Raw genomic sequence first — 19115 nt, 5'->3', positions numbered from 1 at the left:
CTGAATCTCTCTCCTATCTCTCTCCCCAGTCTCCTCTGAATCTCTCTCCTAGCTCTCTCTCCTGGCTCGCTTTCCTGACTCTCCTGGCTATTTATCCTGGTCCTCTCCCCAGTCTCCTCTAAATCTCTCTCAGTCTTGACTATCTTTTTCTCTCTCCTGTCTCTCTCTCCCGACTCTCTCCTGTCTCTCTCTCCCGACTCTCTCTCTCCTGTCTCTCTCTCCTGACTCTCTCTCTCCTGGCTCTTTTTCCTGACTCTCTCTCTCCCAACTCTCTTTTTCTCTCTCCTGTCTCTCTCTCTCTCTCTCTCTCTCTCTCTTGACTCTCTCTCCTGACTCTCTCTCTCTCTCTCCTGGCTCTCTCTCCTAATTTTTTTCTCCAGTATTTCCTGGCTCTCTCTCTGCCAACTCTCTTTTTCTCTCTCCTGATTCTCTCTCCTGAATCTCTCTCCTGACTCTCTCTCTCTATCTCTCTCTCTCTCCTGGCTTTCTCTCTCCTTTATCTTACTCTGATATCACCTGGCTCACTCCTGAATTTTACTCCAGTCTCTCCTGGCTCTCTCTCCCCCAACTCTCTCCTGAATCTCTCTCCTGAATCTCTCTCTCTCCTGACTCTTTCCCCTGACTCTCTCCCCTTTCTCTCCTGGCTCCTGGCTGCCTCCTGGCTTCCTCCTGATTCTCTCTCTCTCCTGGCTCTCTCTCTCTCCTGGCTCTCTCTCCCGACTCTCTATCTCTCTCTCTCTCTCTTCTGTCTCTCTCTCTTCCCTAACTTTCTCTACTCTCTCTCTCTCTCCTGGCTCTCTTTCCTGGCTCTCTCTCCCAACTCTCTCTCTCTCCTGGCTCCCTTTTCTTGCTCTCTCTCATGGCTCTCTCCTAATTCTCTCTCCTGGCTTTCTTTCCTGTCTCTCTCTCTCCTGGCTCTCCCTTCTGACTATCTCTCCTGGCTCTTTATTTCCTGGCTCTCTCCCCTGCCTCTCTCCCCCCTGGCTCTCTCCCCTGACTCTGTCTCTCTTGACTTTCTCTCCTGGCTCTCTCCCCTGACTCTGTCTCTCTTGACTTTCTCTCCTGGCTCTCTCTCTCTCCTGGCTCTCCCTTCTGACTCTCTCTCTCTCATGGCTCTTTTTTTCCTGGCTCTCTCTCCTGGCTCTCTCCCCTGACTCTCTCTCCCCTGACTCTCTCTCCCCTGACTCTCTCTCTCCTGACTCTCTCTCTCCTGGCTCTCTCTCCTGTCTCTTTGTCCTGGCTCTCTCTCCTGTCTCTCTCTCCTGGCTCTCTGTCCTGTCTCTCTCCCCTGACTCTCTCTCTCCTGACTTTCTCTCCTGGCTCTCTCTCCTGTCTCTCTGTCCTGGCTCTCTCTCCTGTCTCTCTCTCTCCTGTCTCTCTGTCCTGTCTCTCTCTCCTGTCTCTCTCTCCTGTCTCTCTCTCTCCTGTCTCTCTCTCCTGACTCTCTCTCTCCTGACTCTCTCTCTCCTGACTCTCTCTCTCCTGACTTTCTCTCCTGGCTCTCTCTCCTGGATCTCTCTCCTGTCTCTCTCTCCTGTCTCTCTCTCCTGTCTCTCTCTCCTGTCTCTCTCTCCTGGATCTCTCTCCTGGCTCTCTCTCCTGGCTCTCTCTCCTGGCTCTCTCTCTCCTGACTTTCCTGTCTCTCCTGGCTGTCCGTTCTCACTCTCTCTCCTTATTCTCTCTGATGCAACCAAGAGAGGAATACCGCTCAGAAGTGGATGTTAATCAGGAATCCGGTCCAGGTGCGGGCCCTGACTCGCCACCATATAAACATAGAAAATCAAGGACTGGCTGCATACTATAGATTCTGTTCATAAAAGTCCTTTATTCCTTCATATGGGACAAAACAGCACCAGGAGTTACAGTAAAACGGTAACGTTAACGCGTTTCACACTAGGAGTGCTTAATCCCTTTTATAGATGGACTCTGCAGTTTGCGGCCAGTCCTGGATTTTCTATATTCTCTCTGATGGGAAGAGCTCTCCTCTTCAGAGAAGAAATCTCACAGGGAATATTGGGTGCTAAGCTTCCATCTTTAGCAGAATTTTATGACTCTTGTTATCTTGGTAAAGATGAGAAAATAATAAAGGAGCCGTTCCGTCCCGGCTCTCATTTATTGAAGTGTTACCACCGGGCAGACATTACAGGAATAGTAAAGTTACAACAAATTGGTCCAGAGAGAACCTTCTTCTACAGGTCATTAAGGCAATACATGGAGAAATGAGTTGAAGCTCGGTAGTATTTTGCCCAGGTCAGTGTTTTGCCATCTTATGGGATTGTATGTATCGAATGTTTTTATTAATGTGTAAGGGAAGTCTGATTGTGTTTCTAAAAATTGAGAGAAGTTAGTTTTTGCAATGACAATACATCGTATCTCTCTACTATATCCTTCTGTCTCTCCTGACCCTCGCTGTCTATCCTGGTTGTCTCTTCTCACTCTCTGCACTCTCGGACAGAATAATTGATGAATGTGAAAGTTTCTCTGTAGAATTGGAGGACCTGCTGGGTCGGAGTCAGGATATTCATTGGGAAAACAGCTGAGCAGAACAAATATTTACCTTCATCCTGTGGGTTGGGTTCAGCGTTGTGCGGCGGGCAGAGAACACACACGGAGTCCGAGTTTGGCAGTGACAATATATTGTAGGAAAGTTCAGCAACTACAACAGGCCCAGCGGGGAAGCACGCCCAACTGGAGCCACTCATGACTAAAACAGTGGAGGACCCGTGAGATGCAGAATAGAAGATGCCAACAGTATCTACCACCCAGGGCGGAATGCAGCCTGGCTGGTCCCAACCCAAACAGGAAGGCAACCTTTCCATCAGTGGGCGCAGGGGCGCCGCCCCCCCTATCCATGCATCCAGCCCCCTAATCTACATGCAGGGCACCGGATGCATGGATTCCAATGGGTTTTTTTTTTTTTTTTTTTGAGCACGTGATTAGAGCCAGAGGCTTTAATAGGCTTCAAAAAAGGGTGGGTTCAGGGCACAGAGCACTGCGCCCTGAGCCCACCCAGTTGTGTGACAATAGCGAATGAATATTTGCTATTATCACACTGATTCTCCTCCCAGACAACAGGTCCTGAGACCCGTTTCCTGATTGGCCAAAAGGAGAAGCCATGCTATTTGGCAAGGAGGAGGAGGGAGGAGACGCAGGGGAAGCCGCTGCCGCGAGAAGCCACCACTGCCTGCCCTCCACGTCAGTCCAGGGTGAGTGAGCCGGTGACGGGGAGGGGGGGAGTATGGTGTGCGGGCTGGAGCTGGTGGGGTTCGGGGGGGGGGGGGTATTATGTGGTCCGTTTGCCGCCCCCCCGGCCAATGGAGCACCAGCCACCACTGCTTTCCATGTCTCTAGTACTGTCCCTGACAGAAGGGGATTCTTTTCCTATGCTAGCTACTCTCATAAATCGCGCCAAGCCCGGGAGCCAGGGTCTTAATAGACTCTGCCTGACCCAAGATGGCTGCCAGAGTCACATTGGGCGCCAGCATTCAATTGGATAGCTTCCCCACTGTCCCAGGAAACCATAGAGGAACCATGTTCCTCTTGAATTCCTCTCCAACTGCAGTGCTGCTGCGAATAAGTGCCACCTACAATGGAGAAAGTAGACTGCACCTGCATACAGGGGAATGTTCTGATCTCAATAGACCCAGTAAGTGGATAACCATGGATCTTATCGGGTAAGGTGAGTATATGGGTGGAGTTATAGGATCTTATCATGTAAGGTGAGTATATGGGTGGAGTTATAGGATCTTATCATGTAAGGTGAGTATATGGGTGGAGTTATATGATCTTATCGGGTAAGGTGAGTATATGGGTGGAGTTATAGGATCTTATCATGTAAGGTGAGTATATGGGTGGAGTTATAGGTTCTTATCATGTAAGGTGAGTATATGGGTGGAGTTATAGGATCTTATCATGTAACGTGAGTATATGGGTGGAGTTATAGGTTCTTATCATGTAAGGTGAGTATATGGGTGGAGTTATAGGATCTTATCATGTAACGTGAGTATATGGGTGGAGTTATAGGTTCTTATCATGTAAGGTGAGTATATGGGTGGAGTTATAGGTTCTTATCATGTAACGTGAGTATATGGGTGGAGTTATAGGTTCTTATCATGTAAGGTGAGTATATGGGTGGAGTTATAGGATCTTATCATGTAACGTGAGTATATGGGTGGAGTTATAGGTTCTTATCATGTAACGTGAGTATATGGGTGGAGTTATAGGTTCTTATCATGTAAGGTGAGTATATGGGTGGAGTTATAGGATCTTATCATGTAACGTGAGTATATGGGTGGAGTTATAGGTTCTTATCATGTAAGGTGAGTATATGGGTGGAGTTATAGGATCTTATCATGTAACGTGAGTATATGGGTGGAGTTATAGGTTCTTATCATGTAAGGTGAGTATATGGGTGGAGTTATAGGATCTTATCATGTAAGGTGAGTATATGGGTGGAGTTATAGGATCTTATCATGTAAGGTGAGTATATGGGTGGAGTTATAGGTTCTTATCATGTAAGGTGAGTATATGGGTGGAGTTATAGGTTCTTATCATGTAAGGTGAGTATATGGGTGGAGTTATAGGATCTTATCATGTAAGGTGAGTATATGGGTGGAGTTATAGGATCTTATCATGTAAGGTGAGTATATGGGTGGAGTTATAGGATGTGCACAGGTAATACTGGACACAGCCCCAAGGAAGAAGAATGCTCTCACCTCTTATTATCATAGGTGGAGTTACAGGATATACTTAATTAATACTGGAAATAGTCCATAGAAAATGGAATGTTCTAATCTCAGTAGACCCAGTAAATGGAACTTTGTGGATCTTATCATGTAAGGTGGGTATATGGGTGGAGTTATAGGATGTAGACAGGTAATATTGGACACACGTAGGTGGGGTGCAGCACGATGCGGCAGCAATAACACACACAGTCTAAGTGCTTTATCCTCACGGGGTCCAACAGCGTGTAGAGAGCAGGTTTTAGCTCAATTGACAGTGCCTGTTAGGAGGGACAGAATGCAGCTTGGTGTCCTATGCCCAGGCAGGAAGATGTCCATAAAAGTTGCAAGTCCTATGCTTTCGCTCCATGACAGGAACTTTTTCCTGCCACAAGTTCTGAACCTACAAGGCAGGGTACCTTTCCCTACACTACCCACTCACATAATGAACGTCAAGGCCTTAAATGGGCTCTGTCTGACTCAAGATGGCTGCTAGAGTCACACAGGGCAGCAGCATCCAACCGGATATCTTCCCAGGTGACCCAGGAAACCATAGAGGAACCATTTTCTTCTTGACTTCCTCTTCAACTGGAATGCCACTGAAGACTAGCGCCACCTACAGTGGAGAAAGTAGACTGCACCTACCTATGCACAGCCCCTAGGAAGGAGATAGCTCTCATCTCAGTAGATCCATTCAATGGGCAATGGTGGATGCTATTATTGGAGGTGGAGTTACAGGATATACGCAGGTAATACAGGACATAGTCCATAGAAAGGGGGAAAGGGGATTATTTTGATCTCAAAAGACTCAGCAAATGGACATTTGTGGATCTTCTCATGTAACGCAGGGGTGTCAAACTCAATTTCATCGTGGGCCGCATCAGCATTATGCATCAAAGGGCTGATTATATCTGTAAGATTAGATGTCCAGAGCACCCCATGTCCCCTTACACCCTTACATGAGATGTCAAGAGTCACCCACCCTTCCTTACATCACAGTGCATACCCTTACCTTGTGATGCTGCCAGAAAGAAGATCCAGGTGGATTTTGGAAAAATAAAGTGCAGGGTGGAGAACCAGAGTAAGGCTGGAGTCAGCTTTCAGAGTCTGCTGAATGCTGAGACCAGGGGAGGCAGAGACAAGGTGGTGTTGCAGCTGCACAGAGATGCACAGGCTCTGTAGGAGGAGTTCTGTCCTCCTCTCTGCTGAGAAGGGGGGGGGGGCAAAGACAAGCCTTTCTGCAGCTGCACAGAGGAGTGCAGGATCTGTAGGAGGAGTTCTGTCCTCCTCTCTGCTGAGAAGGGGGGCAAAGACAAGCCTTTCTGCAGCTGCACAGAGGAGTGCAGGATCTGTAGGAGGAGTTCTGTCCTCCTCTTTGCTGAGAAGGGGGGGGCAAAGACAAGCCTTTCTGCAGCTGCACAGAGGAGTGCAGGATCTGGCAAAGAAGTTATGTCCTCTCTGCTGCAGACTACTGAGATAAGGTGGGGGCAGAGACAAGGGGGGTGCCACAGCTGAAGGAGAGGTGCGAGGGCCACATGAAATGGCCTGGGGGGGCCGCATTTGGCCCGCGGGCCTTGTGTTTGACACCTGTGATGTAAAGTGAGGATATGGGTGGAGTTATAGGATGTACACAGGTAAAAGTTGACACAGCCCCTAAGAAGGGGAATGCTTTCACCTCAGTAGCCCCAGTTAATGGACAATGGTGGATCTTATTATCAGGGGTGGAGTTAATGGATGTACCAAGGTAATACTGGACACAGTCGTTAGGAACGGGAATGCTCTGATCTCAGTAGACCCAGTAATTGGGCAACCATGGATCTTATCATGTAGTGAGGACATGGGTGGAGTTATAGGGTGTACACAGATAATACTGTACACAGTCCATAGAAATGGGAATATTATGATCTCAGCAGGCCCAAGGAATATACAATCCTGAATCTTATTATCTGAGGTGAAGGCAAAGGGTACCCCGATAATACCAGGCACTGTCCATAGAAAGGACCCATTCCTACCCTGTCCTTGATGAAAGGGGTCGATCGGCCACCTATCTTCTTTTTCTCGTGTTCCCAGCACTTATTTCAGCAGGAATTCAGCTTGAAACTGAGAGGAGTTTGTTTTCATATAAAAGAAGACCTTAACAAAGGAAATTTCAGCAACTCCTTCCTCATTCCTATAAAGGGGAACTAAATATGTCTTTACATTGTGGTCTAAATTATTGGTGTGTGTTTCTCGTTTTAGAAAACGTAATTCTTCCTAAATATGTAATTATATCTGCACATAGAAAGTAAGCTATAATCACAGAAGACCTTTAATGTCAGCCCAGTGGGGTCATAGATGAAGTTATGGGGAACCAACACACCCATCTTCAGAAGTTAGACCCCTCCGCTTACAGGCATACCCCACTTTTAAGTACACAATGGGACCGGAGCATGTATGTAAAACGAAAATGTACTTAAAGTGAAGCAATACCTTTTTTCACTTCTCAATACATGTAAATACACCAGCTCTATAGCAAATATTGGTCAGCTTGACATGGCTCTGCTCCCAAACTATGAGTGACAAGGACACCAAACTTGGGAAGCACGTTAAGGGGACTCAGAACTATGACATGGTAGATTACCTAGGCAAGCTGGCCGGCCACAAAATAGGATATGTTGTAGTCCTGGGTCCCCTCTTGGTGCTCCCTAAGTTTGGTGTCCCTGTCACTTACGGTTTGGGAGTAGTGCCATGTCAAACTGACCAAGATTTCCCATAGACGCTAATGTTAAAAACTGGGAGTAGTGCCATGCCAAGCTGACCAGGCTGTGTCTGTACTCGCAAGTGTACATAAAGTGAGTGTACGTAAAACGGGGTATGCCTGTACACTGGGAGCTTTCAGGGCTGCACATTCAGCCTAGGTCTCCAAACTACATTGTCCATAGTACCATCCCTGAGAGGGAGACTCTCTCTTCAGACCAGGACCAGCCTCCCCCCTGGGGACTTACACCTTCTTCCAGAAGGGTTCACATATTATTCTCCTGCAGTCCAATCTTCTCTCCTAGAACCCCAGGGACATCATTCCCTCTTCCAGGTGGGATTCACTCATGCAGCCTCCTCATATCACACCCAATACCTCGCCTTCCAGTATTCCCTTCACTGCATCCCCACAGACTCTTCATTCAAGTATCTGGGGGTACTGGAGACCACTCATCTGCATGCTTGAGAATTACCAAAGAGACTTGTCATATATAGAACTACAGAACATCTCCATCATAAGAACAGCCAGTGCTTTTTTCAGCGGGAACGCGGGGGAACACGGGGGAACACGGGGGAACGCAGTTCCAGCACCTCCAACACTGACTGTATGTAATGGCAAGGGGTGTTGGGATGTGCTGCAGGGTCTATTGATGCTGGCTGCTGGGCAATCTATCCTAGCTGGAGGGGATCTCTTTTTGCATTGGCGGTCTATTGCCACTGAGGAGGTCTATTGTTGCTAGTGGGGGACCTACTGTTGCTGGGGGTGGGTCAGTCTTCTATTGCTGGGCGGTCCGTTGTTGCTATGAGAGATCTACTGAGAGAGAGGGGTCTATTGTTGCTGGCTGACAGTGAGTCTACTGATGCTGGTTGGGGGGGAGATCTGTTGTTGTTGCTGAAAGTCTATTATTGCTACAGGGGGGGAATTTTGTTGCGGGGGGGGTCCATTTTTGTTAGGGGGATCTATTTTGCTGATTTTTTTGTTATCATTACCAAATTCCATACAAATTACTTAGCACCATAAAATGATATGTGGTTCTGGATTCTGGGATTATGGGAGGTGGGTAAGGGATGGAACCAAGGAATGGTGCTCAGAGGTGGGTAGGGGGGTGGAGAAAAGGGAGGACTTGGAAAGAAGGAGTTCCTGCACCTACTCTCTGAGAAAAAAAGCCCTGAGTACAGCCACTCATTTCAAGGTTACTCATAGCTGGTTGATGCTCTTCTTTGCTGTATAATAGTCCATTGAGCCAGAGTCCCTCACATGCTTCCCCAGTCTCTGGATGTCCCCTAGAAGAACATCTTTCTGGCCCTGCACTCCCTCTGGATAGGGGAACTCCATCTTCATAACTGCTGACCCTGCACTCCCTCTGGATAGGGGAACTCCATCCTCATAACAGGTCCAAGTCATCTCTCGCCATCAGTAGAGCAATGATACTTGACTGCCTCTGTAGAATGACCTTCACACTTAAACTAAAGGTTCCCCTTCGGGTTCTTGAGGGCAGATTTCCCCCAGTTATGTGATGGTGGGACAATAGGGTGATGTTTCTTATGGAACTTTCTCACACCAATACATATATCTGTTCTTAGCATACACAAGGCATCTGTTCCTGCTGATTCTGAAAAATAAATAGTTTTTCAGACAAAGTTCCTTCCCTGTTCCTAAGGCTAGGTGCTTGCTCGGGCTGAGTTATGTCAGGACAACTGACCAGCCATACCATTCCCTATCGTTCCTATACCACTCTACCTGCTCTTTCCAGAGGAGCGTCCTCCACTCTTCAGAGCTTCATCAGCGGATCTCCTAACACTTCCATACAACTTTACCACTCTTTCCAGAGGAGCACGCCTCTTCCACTCTCCAAAGCTCCATCAGTACACCTCATTGTCCAGCAGAGAAGATGTCATCACTCTACCTACTCTTTCTAGAAAAGCGTGCCTCTTCCACTCTCCAGAGCTTCATCAGCGGATCTCCTAGCACATCTATACCACTTTACCATTCTTTGCAGAGAAGTGCACCTCAATTCTCTAAAGCTCCGTCATTCTACTTTATTGTCTAGCAGGGAAGACATTATCACTCTACCTGTTATTTACAGAGGAGGGCACCTCCTCCACTTTTCAGAGCTTCTTTAGCCGATCGCCTAGCACTACTATACCACTTTACCACTCTTTCCAGGGGAGCGCAACTCCTCCACTCTCCAGAGCTTCTCCAGCCGATCTCCTAGCACTTCTATACCACTTTACCACTCTTTACAGAGGAGCGCACCTCCTTCACTCTCCAGAGCTTCTTCAGCCGATCTCCTTGCACTTCTATACCACTTTACCACTCTTTCCAGGGAAATGCGCCTCCTCCACTCTCCAGACCTCCATCACTCTATCTCCCTTGTCCAGCATGAAAACATCACCACTCTACCTGTTATTTACAGAGGAGGGCACCTCCTCCGCTCTTCAGAGCTTCTTCAGCCGATCTCCTAGCACTTCTATACCACTTTACCACTCTTTCACTCTATCTCCCTTGTCCAGCAGGAAAACGTCACCACTCTACCTGTTATTTACAGAGGAGGGCACCTCCTCCACTCTCCAGAGCTCCATCACTCTACCTCCCTTGTCTAGCAGAGAAGACATCATCACTCTACCTGTTCTTTAAAGAGGAGCTCACCTCCTCTACTCTCCAGAGCTTCTTTAGTGGATCTCTTAGCACTTCTATACCACTTTACCACCCTTTCCAGAGGAGCGCAACTCCTTCACCCTCCAGAGCTTCAACACTGGATCCCCTAGCACTTCTATAGCACTTCACCATTCTTTAAAGAGGAGCGCACCTCCTCCACTCTCCAGCACTTCATCAGCAGATCTCCTAGCACTTCTGTGCCACTTTACCAGTCTTTGCAGAGGAGCGCACATCCTCCATTCTCCAAAGCTCCATCATATTACCTCAGTGTCTAGCAGGGAAGACACCATCACTCTACCTACTCTTTTAAGAGAAGTGCACCTCTTCCACACTCCAGAGCTTCATCAGTGGATCTCCTACAACTTCTATACCACTTTACCACTCTTTCCAGGGAAATGAGCCTCCTCCACTCTCCAGAGCTCCATCACTCTGTCTAGCAGAAAAGATGTCATCAATCTACCTGCTCTTTCCATAGAGTTTGCCTCCTCCACTCTCCAGGGCTCCATCACTCTGTCCAGCAGAAAAGACGTCATCAATCTACCTGCTCTTTCCATAGAGTATGCCTCCTCCACTCTCCAGGGCTCCATCACTCTGTCCAGCAGAAAAGACGTCACTCTACCTGCTCTTTCCATAGAGTATGCCTCCTCCACTCTCCAGGGCTCCATCAGTGAAGTATAGCAGCATCACTCTACCTGCTCATTGAAGAGGGGCACACTTACACCCCTCTCCTCCAGACCTCCATCATTCTACTCCCTCTATCCAACAATATGCACTTCCATCGCAGCACTTTTCAGAGGAGCACATCTACGCCACTGTCAAGGTTTCAATCAGTCTCCCCTCCCTCTATCCAGCGATGAGCATCTCCATTGTTCTACCTGCTCTTTCCAGAGAAGCACACTTATAGCACTCTCCAGGCTTTCCTCATTCCACCCCCCCTATCCAGTGAAGTACATCTCCAACATGCTACTTGCTCTTTCCAGAGAAGCACACCCCTGCCACTCTGCAGACCTCTGTCACTCTACCTCCTCAGTCCAGTGGAGCATACCTCCATCATTCTGACTGCTCTTTCCAGAGGTGCAGACTTACACTACTCTCCAAACCTCCATTACTCTATGTCCATTACTTTGTCCAGGGGAATAAACCTCCATCACTCCACCTGCTTTCTAGGGAAGTACACTTATGCCCTGACCCCCCACAGGGGTCACATAACCTCCCCCCTTGTCTCTCCCCATCAGCCTCTCTGACAATAGTGGAATACGTTTCTCCCATTTAGCGTGTTTGATCACATCTGGATTTACAAGTCTCATCTGGAGATTATCCTGACAATGAGAGATAATCGCCTCTCTGGATGAGTGGAGGGCGGCGGCCATATTTATTTGCCGGTGACACAATGACATTCATAATACATTTAATCTGAAATGGGCAGAGTGCTGAGTGACAGAGGCAGGAAGTCATAATTCTCGGGGACATCAGTCTGTCTAACTTATCCTCATCAATAGATGCATAATATAATATATAGTATCAATGATTACACCATCTCCTAAAATTCAGATTTTTCTTGGAGACAGTACAGTGTGTAGAGAGGTTTCCTCATCCCCATCCCCAGCAGCCCCAGGTTTCCTCATCCCCATCCCCAGCAGCCCCAGGTTTCCTCATCCCCATCCCCAGCAGCCCCAGGTTTCCTCATCCCCATCCCCAGCAGCCCCAGGTTTCCTCATCCCCATCCCCAGCAGCCCCAGGTTTCCTCATCCCCATCCCCAGCAGCCCCAGGTTTCCTCATCCCCGTGCTCCTGTAATTTACTCACTTTGTCTCCCAGAAATGTAAGCAGAAGTTATTGCATCCAATATGGCATCCCCAGCTATGCCCTGGGTTATAGCACTTATGGCTCTGTCCTCTCTGCCCAATGTCATGTTTTCCCTTCTGTCACCCTCGGGGTAACCTCCGGTTTATATTCTGCCTGTTGTCACCTCTGGTGTCCCCTATGCCTGTTGTCCCCTCTGGATTGTTCCTCCTCTGGTGTCCCCTATGCCTGATGTCCCATCTGCCTGTTGTCACCTCTCTGGTGTCCCCTCTGCCTGTTGTCACCTCTGGATTGTTCCCCCTCTGGTGTCCCCTCTGCCTGTTGTCACCTCTGGATTGTTCCCCCTCTGGTGTCCCCTTTGCCTGATGTCACCTCTGGATTGTTCCCCCTCTGGTGTCCCCTTTGCCTGATGTCCCATCTGCTTCTTGTCACTTCTCCCCTCTGGTGTCCCCTCTGCCTGTTGTCCCCCCTGCATTGTTCCCCCTCTGGTGTCCCCTCTCCCTGTTATCTCCTCTGCTGACCCCTCTTCTTGTTGTCCCCTCTGGTATCCCCTCTGCCTGTTGTCACCTCTGGATTGTTCCCCCTCTGGTGTCCCCTTTGCCTGATGTCCCATCTGCTTCTTGTCAATTCTCCCCTCTGGTGTCCCCTCTGCCTGTTGTCCCCCCTGGATTGTTCCCCCTCTGGTGTCCCCTCTCCCTGTTATCTCCTCTGCTGACCCCTCTTCTTGTTGTCCCCTCTGGTATCCCCTCTGCCTGTTGTCACCTCTGGATTGTTCCCCTTCTGGTGTCCCCTCTGCCTGTTGTCACCTCTGGATTGTTCCTCCTCTGGTGTCCCCTCTGCCTGTTGTCACCTCTGGATTGTTCCTCCTCTGGTGTCCCCTCTCCCTGTTATCTCCTCTGCTGACCCCTCTTCTTGTTGTCCCCTCTGCCTGTTGTCACCTCTGGATTGTTCCAACTTCCTCCTCTGGTGTCCCCTATGTCTGTTGTCACCTCTGGATGGTTCCCCCTCTGGTGTCCCCTATGCCTGATGTCCCATCTTCCTCTTGTCACTTCTCTTCTTTGGTGTCCCCTCTCCATGTTATCTCCTCTGCTGACCCTTCTTCTTTTTATCTCTTCTGGTGTCCCCTCTGCCTGTTGTCCACTCTGGTGTCCCCTCTGCCTGTTATCCCCCCAGGTATCCCCTCTGCCTGTTGTCTCCTCTGGTGTCCCCTCTTCCCAATATCTTCTCTGGTGTTCCCCCTGCCTGTTGTAACCTCTGCTGCCCCCTCTGCCTGATTTCCCCTCTGGTGTCCCCTCTACCTGTTATCTCCCCTGCTGTCCCCTCTTCCTGTTGTCCCCTCTGCATATTCTCACCTCTGGTTGTCCCCCTTTCTTGTTTTTTCCCCTCTGGTGTCCCCTTTGCCTGGTGTCCACTCAGCCTGTTATCTCCCCTGCTGCCCCCTCTTCCTGATGTCTCCTCTGCCTGTTATCTCCTCTGGTTGTTCCCTTTTCCTGTTTTCCCCTCTAGTGCCCCCTCTGCTTGTTGTCACCTCTGATGTCCCCTATGCTTGTTGTAAGGTCTGGTGCCCCTCTGTCTCTTGTCTTCTCTGGTTGTCCCCTTTTCCTGTTTTCCCCTCTGCCTGTTGTCCCCTCTAGTGTGCCCTCTGTCTGCTGTCCCCTCTGTTTGTTGTCACCTCTGGTGTCCCCTCTTCCCATTATCTTCTCTGGTGTCCCCTCTTCCCATTATCTTCTCTGGTGTCCCCTCTTCCCATTATCTTCTCTGGTGTCCCCTATGCTTGTTGTCAGGTCTGGTGTCCCCTCTGCCTGTTATCTCCTCTGGTTGTCCCCTTTTCCTGTTGCCCCCTCTAGTGTCCCCTCTGTCTGGTGTCCCCTATGCTTGTTGTAAGGTCTGGTCTGTCTGTCTCTTGTCTCCTCTGTTGTCCCCTTTTCCTGTTTTCCCCTCTGTCTGATGCCCCCTCTTCCTGTAATCTTCTCTGGTGTCCCCCATGCATGTTTCACATCTCTGGTGTCTTCTCTACCTGTTGTCACCTCTGGTGCCTCCTGTGCCAATTTCAGATCTCTGGTGTCCCCTATCTCTGTTACTTGGGATAAGGAAGGAATACACGGGTGACATCTCTGATGAATTGTGCGACATCTGGGGGTGACACCCATAGGGAGACTACCTGTCCTGCTGCTGCAGAGAGTAGCCTGAATTAACCCCTAAATATACCGGACAGTGTAAGAAATTCTGGGAAATGAAATCAGACACAGAGAAACAGAACAGAAAATTCTTCTTATGTCATTCTGCTATTGCTGAGTAATCAGCAGTGGAAAATCAGTGCAATTCCTCATGTTGGACAGGGCAGGGCGCCGCCTGAGAGATAATAAATCTGCAGAAAATTGTCCCTTTATCCAATCAGTGAACTGATTCCTGTCAGGGAGCTCCTATTGTAACCTCCATTCCTCTCCTTCCACCACGTTCACTGTCCAATCACCACCAATCTGTCTCTGCAGGGTTCAATGACATCGCCTCCCTGAATGCACTGCAAGCTCAGGAATCACTGGGGCCGTTCTGTACCTCAAACCTCTGCTGTCCAGGTAATGCCTCACTCTATTATCCCTTCCCCATCTACAGTCAAATATACCCTCTCCTCACATCCAATCAGACCCTTCCATACCTCCACCCCAACATGACCCTTCCTCACCTCCACCCTGACATGACTCTTCCATACTTCCACCCCAACATGACCCTTCCATACCTCCACCCTGACATGACCCTTCCATACCTCCACCCTGACATGACCCTTCCATACCTCCACCCCAACATGACCCTTCCATACTTACACCCCAACATGACCCTTCCATACCTCCACCCTGACATGACCCTTCCATACCTCCACCCTGACATGACCCTTCCATACCTCCACCCCAACATGACCCTTCCATACCTCCACCCCAACATGACCCTTCCATACCTCCACCCCGACATGACCCTTCCATACCTCCACCCCGACATGACCCTTCCATACCTCCACCCCAACATGACCCTTCCATACCTCCACCCCGACATGACCCTTCCATACCTCCACCCTGACATGACCCTTCCATACCTCCACCCCAACATGACCCTTCCATACCTCCACCCCAACATGACCCTTCCATACCTCCTCCCCAACATGACCCTTCCATACCTCCACCCCGACATGACCCTTCCATACCTCCACCCCGACATGACCCTTCTATACCTCCATCCCAACATGACCCTTCCATACCTCCACCCCGACATGACCCTTCCATACCTCCACCCCGATATGACCCTTCCATACCACCTCCCCAACATGACCCTTCCATACCTCCACCCCAACATGACCCTTCCATACATCTACCCCAACATGACCCTTCTATATATCTACCCTAACAAGACCCTTCCATACCTCCACCCCAACATGACCCTTCCATACCTCCACCCTGACATGACCCTTCTATACCTCCACTCCAACATGACCCTTCCATACCTCCACCCCGACATGACCATTCCTCACCTCCACCCCAACATGACCCTTCCATCTCTCTACCCCAACAAGACCCTTCAATACCTCCACCCTAACATGACCCTTCCTCACCACTACCGTAACAATACCCTTGCATACATCTACCCCAACATGAACCTTCCATCTCTCTACCCCAACATGACCCTTCCATACCTCACTCCGACATGACCCTTCCATACCTCCACCCAGACATGACCCTTCCATACCTCCTCCCCAACATGACCCTTCCATACCTCCTCCCCAACATGACCCTTCCATACCTCCACCCCGACATGACCCTTCCATACCTCCACCCCGACATGACCCTTCTATACCTCCATCCCAACATGACCCTTCCATACCTCCACCCCGACATGACCCTTCCATACCTCCACCCCGATATGACCCTTCCATACCACCTCCCCAACATGACCCTTCCATACCTCCACCCCAACATGACCCTTCCATACATCTACCCCAACATGACCCTTCTATATATCTACCCTAACAAGACCCTTCCATACCTCCACCCCAACATGACCCTTCCATACCTCCACCCTGACATGACCCTTCTATACCTCCACTCCAACATGACCCTTCCATACCTCCACCCCGACATGACCATTCCTCACCTCCACCCCAACATGACCCTTCCATCTCTCTACCCCAACAAGACCCTTCAATACCTCCACCCCAACATGACCCTTCCTCACCACTACCGTAACAATACCCTTGCATACATCTACCCCAACATGAACCTTTCATCTCTCTACCCCAACCTGACCCTTCCATACCTCACTCCGACATGACCCTTCCATACCTCCACCCAGACATGACCCTTCCATACCTCCTCCCCAACATGACCCTTCCATACCTCCACCCCAACATGACCCTTCCTCATCTCCACCCATGAAATACCTCCTTCTAATCTCCATCCTGAAGCACCAACTTTTTACCTTCATCCAAAAACAACGTCTCATTTGCTGCACCCTGTGTTGCCCCCATGTAACCCTTTAACTCCCCCCTGATGTGTCACTGTTATGTTTTTTAGGGTCGAAGCCTTCTGAATCCAGCGTCCCTGGGATCCCCACCCCAATCTTCCTGATTATTGCTTCCCTTGTCCTGTCTCAGCTCTTATTGGTCAATCTCACAGATGAGAAATAAGGAGGGGGCGGGGCTGTGACCAGATCCTTGTCGTCAACCATTCTAGACGAATACTGAGACTTCTCTAAAAAATTGAGGGGAGGGGGGGGGAGGGAGGAGGCGGGGCTTAGTCATGTGATGTGTATGATGTATAAAAGTTATGTCTAATAAAGGTTTTCATGTAATCACCAACAAGAAGCAGCAAGCTGTCTTTTCTTCCAGGGGCATTCACCTTCCTGAAGGGATGAGATGGCGGCTCCTGTGAGTGTTAGAAGGAAGGGACCCCTTACTGACTGCTCATGCCGGAGGCTTTATGTGGGCTTTCCAATCATGTGATGACTGTGATTGGCTGCCACAGCAATCTTGTGATTAAGGGGCCGTCCTATCAGCCCCTGATTGTTGATTTGTCAGCAGGAGTTTTTGGTGACAGTGCGGTCACAGTGCTATGAGGGCGCAGCATAAAGCAGCACCGGTTCGCTCCACCATACATCTGCATGACCAATAGGAAGAGGCACAGATCTGATTGGCTGGAAAACCAAGCAATAACATTTCATATCATGTTGAACACATTGTTATCATTTCAGAAGGCGTCTCTTCAATCTATCAATTTATAACTTTCTGTATAATAATCCCTGGTGATCCTGCCAGGAAGGTGCAGCTTTCATCACACGTTATATTGTCACCATCATTGTCACCATCGGGAAACCCATCCTGAGGAATGCTGTCACTGGAGTGTTTGTAGACAGGAAGTGGCTGAAAAGAGGCTGCAGGAGACCCCCCCCCCCCGACAGAATATAACAATAGGAGCCATGAATGGCTCTATAAATAGAGAAGGTGTACATTTACTTATACAAAGTAACATTGTTTATAAACATTGATGAGACAGGAGATAAAGAGATACAAAGTAACATTGTTTATAAACATTGATCAGACGGGAGATAGAGAGATACAAAGTAACATTGTTTATAAACATTGATGAGACAGGAGATAAAGAGATACAAAGTAACATTGTTTATAAACATTGATCAGACGGGAGATAGAGAGATACAAAGTAACATTGTTTATAAACATTGATCAAACTGTACACACTTAATGTTTTGTCTATGTATACTCTGTGTACGCTCTGGGTAAGCTCTGTGTACGCTCTGGGTAAGCTCTGTGTACGCTCTGTGTACGCTCTGTGTACGCTCTGTGTACGCTCTGTATATACTCTGTGTACGCTCTGTGTATACTCTGTGTACGCTCTGTGTACGCTCTGTATATACTCTGTGTACGCTCTGTGTATACTCTGTGTACGCTCTGTGTACGCTCTGTATATACTCTGTGTACGCTCTGTGTATACTCTGTGTACGCTCCGTGTAAGCTCTGTGTACGCTCTGTGTATACTCTGTGTACGCTCCGTGTAAGCTCTGTGTAAGCTCTGTGTACGCTCTGTGTAAGCTCTGTGTACGCTCTGTGTACGCTCTGTGTAAGCTCTGTGAACGCTCTGTGTACGCTCTGTGTATACTCCGTGTACGCTCTGTGTACGCTCCGTGTACGCTCCGTGTAAGCTCCGTGTAAGCTCCGTGTACGCTCCGTGTAAGCTCTGTGTACGCTCCGTTCCTCCTGGGATATCTCCCTCGAGCGAGGTGTCAGTGGATTCGCTCTGGCAGAGATGAGGAAATAACGATATCAGGAAGCGGCAGGCCGGGACACGCTCGCACATTTCCAGGGAAGGTGTCCGACCGCCAACTAATCCCTACTCCTCCCTAATCCGGTCCCACCGCATATCATTACCCTCCATCACAGGGGAAACAATGGGACCCAATCTTTACCGACTCCTCCCCTGAGACCCCGCCCCTTACACACATTACAATGACAATTATTCATGGATAAATCAACTTTCCAAAAATAAAACATCAGAATTCATTCCTTGGACAACGAATACCCAATACCTCAATGTGTCCTCCAGGGGGCGACCTGATCCCATACCTCAATGTGTCCTCCAGGGGGCGACCTGATCCCATACCTCAATGTGTCCTCCAGGGGGCGACCTGATCCCATACCTCAATGTGTCCTCCAGGGGGCGACCTGATCCCATACCTCAATGTGTCCTCCAGGGGGCGACCTGATCCCATACCTCAATGTGTCCTCCAGGGGGCGACCTGATCCCATACCTCAATGTGTCCTCCAGGGGGCGACCTGATCCCATACCTCAATGTGTCCTCCAGGGGGCGCCCTGATCCCATACCTCAATGTGTCCTCCAGGGGGCGCCCTGATCTCATACCTCAATGTGTCCTCCAGGGGGCGCCCTGATCTCATACCTCAATGTGTCCTCCAGAGGGCGACCTGATTCCATACCTCAATGTGTCCTCCAGAGGGCGACCTGATTCCATACCTCAATGTGTCATCCAGAGGGCGACCTGATTCCATACCTCAATGAGTCCTCCAGAGGGATCCCTTATCCCATACCTCAATGTGTCCTCCAGGGGGCGCCCTGATCCCATACCTCAATGTGTCCTCCAGGGGGCGCCCTGATCCCATACCTCAATGTGTCCTCCAGGAG

The 19115-nt window shown here is 49.3% G+C and overlaps 1 protein-coding gene across 1 annotated transcript in view; it reads left to right on the top strand.

Annotated features, from left to right (window-relative positions):
• Positions 1-16635, top strand: part of LOC309558034 (uncharacterized protein) — a 29146-nt gene extending 12511 nt beyond the window's left edge. Inside the window, exons 8-9 of the mRNA XM_082260957.1 lie at positions 14411-14494; positions 16478-16635. Coding sequence (XP_082117083.1) covers positions 14411-14494; positions 16478-16590 — 197 coding nt within the window. The 3' untranslated portion in view covers positions 16591-16635. The remainder of the gene's footprint in view (positions 1-14410; positions 14495-16477) is intronic.
• Positions 16636-19115: the final 2480 nt, after the last annotated feature.

The sequence above is a fragment of the Pelophylax lessonae genome, assembly GCF_965119305.1.
Source record: "Pelophylax lessonae genome assembly, chromosome: 6".
Classification (NCBI taxonomy): Eukaryota; Metazoa; Chordata; class Amphibia; order Anura; family Ranidae; genus Pelophylax; species Pelophylax lessonae.
This window is presented reverse-complemented; position numbering and strand designations above follow the sequence as displayed.